This window comes from Arachis ipaensis, chromosome B01 (assembly GCF_000816755.2).
Source record: "Arachis ipaensis cultivar K30076 chromosome B01, Araip1.1, whole genome shotgun sequence".
In the NCBI taxonomy this organism is placed as follows: domain Eukaryota; kingdom Viridiplantae; phylum Streptophyta; class Magnoliopsida; order Fabales; family Fabaceae; genus Arachis; species Arachis ipaensis.
In genome coordinates this window covers 25,870,957-25,877,087 of record NC_029785.2, presented here as the reverse complement: position 1 = coordinate 25,877,087, position 6,131 = coordinate 25,870,957, and the positions used below count along the sequence as shown (strand labels likewise).

At 31.8% G+C, this 6,131-nt stretch overlaps 1 protein-coding gene across 1 annotated transcript; it reads left to right on the top strand.

Annotated features, from left to right (window-relative positions):
• Positions 363–2,565, top strand: LOC107617414 (expansin-like B1). Its single transcript, XM_016319176.2, has 4 exons — positions 363–609; positions 1,198–1,304; positions 1,616–1,921; positions 2,118–2,565. Exons 1-4 carry the CDS (start codon positions 459–461, stop codon positions 2,298–2,300), a joined length of 747 nt encoding a protein of 248 aa, XP_016174662.1. The 5' UTR covers positions 363–458; the 3' UTR covers positions 2,301–2,565.

Genomic DNA, 6,131 nt, shown 5'->3' with positions numbered 1-6,131 from the left:
GTTTTATACGTGTTTGTGAGTGGCTCCCTAAAATATTACCATAAGAATTGATTCTTTTTCATTTCTCAAGATTCCCTTCACTTCTCAAGTTGTCCGCCACTTTATTATTTCCTTCGTGCATGGTATACCATGCGCTATAAACAAACTTGGTTCTTTCTTGTAGTATTTCAGTACGGATATTATAACGAAACTTATTCCCTGGGTTAGTTAAGGTCAATGCTTACTGGTCCACATCACCAATCCAATCTTAAAACGTATTATTCCTATGGTCCCAATTGGCCTCATACACTACCGTACCACTGGTATCTATACCTAAGGCAGCACTATAAATATGACAACTATCTATCCTTGTAATCTCACAAAACCTTCTTTCAATAATATTTGTTATTAGTTAATTATATACCTTCACATACTTTGGTTTATTGCATTTACTTACTACATTTCTTACCTCTTTAGATATGGAGCTTAAGCACCAACTTGGTCTTCTTTGCGTTATATTGCTTTTACCAGCACTAAGCATCGCCACTAATAATGACTATTGCCCTTGGAATTCTTATAAGAACTCTAGGGCATCCTATTATGGTACCCGTGATGGTTATGGGACTCCAAGTATGTTATTACCCTCCTTTAATTAATTTACACATATCATGCAATATATTTTGAGGAGTGCATGCTAGGAGAGGTCAACCCTTTTAATAAAAAAACAAGGTTCTGTTCTGATAAAAAAAAATTTATATTTTATTATTTTAAATTAGTTAATTATTAAAAAATCACATAACTCCCATCGGTTAACTCACTTTTTGATTGTCTTTTTTAAATTTTTTAATCGATTTATTACCAATTTACATGAATCAAACTGGTCTAGTGACTGATTTTCGATTAACCCAATTGTATCAGCTAAATCAGCTAACTCGATCTGATTTTTAAAACTATAAAAAAACATAAATTTATGAGTGTTGCCTCAAATGCAAAACAAATACAAATAAAAATATTCATTTTGAGTTATTTTTTTAAAAATAATTTTGTTATACTTTATACGAATGTATGTTTTCCTTTTACACATTTTTCATGTTTAGTTTCACTAGTGATCATGACCATGGTAATTATAACTAATATATGGTATCTTTTTCCTTTTCTCTAAGAATATATTTTATGAACTTATTTTTTGATCATGCACGGTCTCTCCTATATATTTAGGTGGAGCATGTGGATTTGGCGAATATGGAAGGATGGACAATGATGGCAAGGTTGCAGCGGTATCTGGGCTATGGAAAGGTGGAAGTGGCTGCGGTGCATGCTATCAGGTACGTTTCCCTCTCAACTCCTCGTTATAATAATCCTCAGGTTAGTGTTCTAGATTTGGTTTAAAAGGATGTTAGAGAGGAGGCAAATTTAAGGTTTTTGAAGAGTCTGGACTCGTTTCTGTAAATTTTATCTTTTAACAAAGAATGAAATAAATTTTATCTTTGATGTACCTCTTATTTGTATCATATATGTATATAATTGTATGTATATAATAAAATTGTAAGAATATATAATGAGTTTTCTATGTCATCTTTTTCACACTTGTTTATTTTTCAAATATAATATAAAATAATAAATAATGGTAATTCAGGTTAAATGTAAAGTACCAACATTGTGCAATGTCAACGGGGTAACCGTGGTGGCAACAGATTATGGTGAGGGAGACAGAACAGATTTCATACTGAGCCCACGCGCTTTTGAGAGTTTGGGTGTGAGTCTTAATGCATCTGAAGAGCTCAAAAAGTACGGTACTCTTGATATTGCATACAAGAGAGTTCCTTGCAATGGCAAGATTGTTATTAAGATCCACGAAAGTAGCAGCAACCCTGGATACTTTGCTATGGTGCTTCTCAGCCATGGTGGATTATACGATGTCACTAGTGTTGAATTCTGGGAGGTACATACATATAGTTAATTGGTTGAAAACTAAATAAGTTGGCTGTTATGTTGAAACCAAAATTAATAATGAGATTCTAATAACTTATTGGCTTAGCTAGTTACATAACTTGATTATTAAGTTATTTTCAATGTTGGAGCTATAACATCAATATAATTACATATTTATATTATATTCCACCTCTCTAATATTGCAGGATTCACGCAAACAATGGACTCCATTGCGGAGAGCTTATGGGGCAGTGTTTGACTATGCTAACCCACCAAGGGGTCCACTCTTCTTGAGGTTCCAAGATACCGGTTGTCATGGAGCTTATTCGCAAGAACTAAATAAACCTATCCCTGCTAATTGGCAGCCGAAAATGATTTTTACCTTTTGACAATGGACTTCAGCTTTAATAATTAATACTTAAAACTTCATACTTTGGGCCTGGAATCATATAATATATCATAAATAAATAAATAGCCACTCTTATTCAGATGAAATTCTGATCTGGTTCTACGAATAATGGTGAGAGTGTCTGCGTGGTGTGTGTATTGCTGGGTGAATTTGTTTTTGTATGTTAGTCTTCGTGGAGACTACAATAATATGTATTCTTGTACCTGTGAAATAAATTGTCAACAATAAATTAAATACATACTGTCCTGTTGTTTGGCCAATAATAATAATTAGGAGAGTTCATGTTTTATTAACACAATTTTGAAAAATTATTTTCGGATCCAACTATTTTTAGCTCGAAAACTTAAAATAATGAATTTATCAAATATATTGAATTGAATTAGATTCAGATTAGATCTTCGGCTTAATAGGATAATAATCTATTTTTTACACTTGCTTGATCTCGAGGTAAGTTTCAACTCTTAATACTTCTAAAATGATTTATGTTATAAACTAGAAGTAACTTTCTAGCAAAAATATTAAAGGAAGAAAAAAGATAGAAGACAACAAGAAAGAAGTTGTGCAAGAACTTACTAACTTAGTGTATAACTGTTTAGTTAGTTAGAGTACCTTATTAGCGTGTTAGTTGGTTAGGGATGTTACTGTCTCTGCATCTTGAGCAGCTACCCTTTAATCAATGTAATGCACATATGAAGCTAACTCAATTCATCTAATTCAGCATCAAAGCACCCTCATTTTACTTCAATATCCCTGAATTTCTTTCGTCTTCTTCTCAACCAAGAATAGATTTTTTGCTGCACAAGTCACTGCTCAAGATTATTGTCATGGTATCAAGAGCGCAAAAATAAAATATCCATGGCTACTACAAGTGACAACATTGCAAACACTACATATTCTATTGTTGATGAGCGAAAATTAAAACTCACGTATACCGACAAGTATATCGGATCGTTCAAGTAATACTACGGTGAGTGAATATCAGTACCACGAGGATTAAAGGATTGAGCAAGCAAATATCAGATTAAATAACTAATTAAATTAAAAGAATCTGAATTGAAGAGGGTAAGATTGTGTTTTGCTGAGAGCTTGAAAACCTTGAATGCTTGAACGCTTACAGAAAGAGACAGAGAGCTTGAATGTTGATTTGAAAGAAGACAATATTGATGAGAGTCAAGGGTTTTGGAGATGTTTATACTTTTAGAGAAATCAAACCTTGTTTACTTATCTTGAAGTTTATAAAGATTTCTCATTTTTAGTAACTGATTTTCAATTTCTTGGCTCTTCAGTTTTTCAAGCATTAGTCATCAATTAATTAATCAAGAGATTAAGCACAAAAACTGATTTAGTTTTCTAAAAAGATTTAAAAGTAGTCTTTAAGTCGAATTATATGTCACATATTCACACTAGTTTTGTCCTGTTAAATTTTTAGAAGAAAAACACAATTTTCAAAAGTTGTTCTAATTCGAATTATATATCACTTATTCAAAATTAGAGTGATTGAAAATCATGCATGTATTGCACACTAATTGAACTACTATTCCTAGTTGAATTCAAAAAGTCATGTGAAAGAGTTTTGAAGTTTTAATTCAAATATCAAATTTTCTAATTATAAAAAAAATTTAAAATAGATTAGCATACTTTTCGATACTACTAATCCGAATGAAGAATAAATAACTCAATCATGAAATAGATCAATACAAAACTTTAAAATAAAATAAACGTAGATTAATAACCTATAGAAAATATAAACAGAGCTTCTAACCATTTAACAAAGGATTAGTTACCCATGAAAAAGAAAAGAAAACAATAAAAAGAGATTATGAAGAAGCTGGGTGTCTCTCCCTATGAATTAGATTCACTTATTTATATCCTAATTCTAGAATTCAAATTCAAACTAAAACTAATATTATCTCTATCTTTTGGAGAGGAAGATAAGATAACTATCCTAATCTTATCTTTCGGATAGAAAGATAAGTTAACTAATTACTAATTTGTAAATTCAAATTCGAAAAATGATTCAAATCAAATTTGACAATTGAATTTTTTATGTTTCTAGAGAGAATTAATAACTAATTTTTTAGAATTTTTAATATTTTGGATGTGATTAAAACCTCTAATGATGTGGATAATTAAGTTTGGACCTTAATTGTGCTTCTTGAGAGTTGTTATTATATTTAATCCAGACTTGTATTAAAAAAAATTGGACAAAAATTCCAAAATTCCACCTTCCAAAACAGAGCGCACGCCAGGTGTGGAGCATAGGCCGTCAGGCGTGCATGAATCATGCATGGGAGTCCGCCGGGCGTGGAAGGAAACCGTCAGGTGTAGATCAAGGCCGCAAGGGGTGGAGACCCATCCGCCAAGCATGCGTGTTGTTCGCTAGGCGTGTGTGCTTCATTTCCACTTCTTAGGGCACGCTTCTATTCCTTGGACCGCACTTTTGCTGCTTTTGTATTTTTCTTTGAAAAGGACTTGATTTTTACTAGTTTTTGAAAACATAAGAACACTATTCCAACTCCACATATTTGATTATTTATTAAATTCTTTTAAAAAACATAAAAAAATTGATTAAATCCTAAGAAAATAGATGAAATAGAAATTTAAAAACCGCTTAAGATAATGTATTATCACAACATCAAACTTAAAACTTTACTTGTCCTTAAGCAAAAAAAAAAAAGATAAACAGGGTTTAGTTTAATGAAAAAGATTTGAAAAGCTTTTAAGATTGAAAACAAAAAGTTGGATTTATGATAATCCTTGTGGTTACATTCGACTTGCTTATCCTTCATGAATCTTGCATACTAAAACTAAAATTCGAATCGTATTATGAAAATTCTTTTGAATTTGAATGACTTGAAGGTAGTTTACTTCTTATTAAATTAGGAAAAATATTTTTTGTGGGCTTTTAACTCTTAGTGCTTTGACACAAGGCAGCTCTTAACGGACTTTCAATCGATAATCTCAGGCCAGTTAGCCTAAGTTATCGGGTGATAAAGCACCTCTCGGATCTAATTATCCAAGTCTCTCCTTGACATAGTCACACGACAAGCACATAACTAGGGTTTTGACCCAGACATCGATGACCAGAGCCTCTTCAAATTTCTTAATGTTTTGTTTTAAGGTGACTCTCTTAACGGACTTTCAATCGATAATCTCGGTCCAGTTGGCCCAAGTTATCAGGTGATAAAACACCCTTCGAATTTACTAGCCTAAGTCTATCCTTAAAACAAAAATATTGCAGGCACATAACTGGGCCCTAATCATTGGTGCTCAGAGCCTTGGAACTTTTGATTTCTTTGATCTTTCTAGACTTTTTTTTTTCAAACTGCTTTAAGGAGTTGATTGGTCAAATTCTCATAATACTTCTTTAAATTTCCATTCTTGAAGATTCTTTTTCTATTTCCTCAAGATTCAAGTATTTCAAATTTTTTCAAATGTAACCGCATATACTTAAGCACCTCCACTGTTTGTTTTTGAATTATTTAATTCAATATTTTCATCAAGATATGCTCCATAAAAATAGATAGTTACTGGAGGAACAAGCATTCAAATTTTAAGTTTAAGATGAGAAAAGAAAGATAGAATATGCTATGCATGCAAGGAAGGAAAAAGTAAATAAAAGAGAAAAACAAGGAAAATGAAAACAGAAAGGATGAAAGTAAAGGAGAAAGAAAATAACTAACCACCAGTAAAGAGGATTTATCTTATTCTGATCTTACCTAAGTCTATTCAGTTATCATCACTGCTTTTTGTGTCGGGTCTTCACGATCTATGGTGTTACCAACACCAAATTTAAGAATTTAGACCAAAC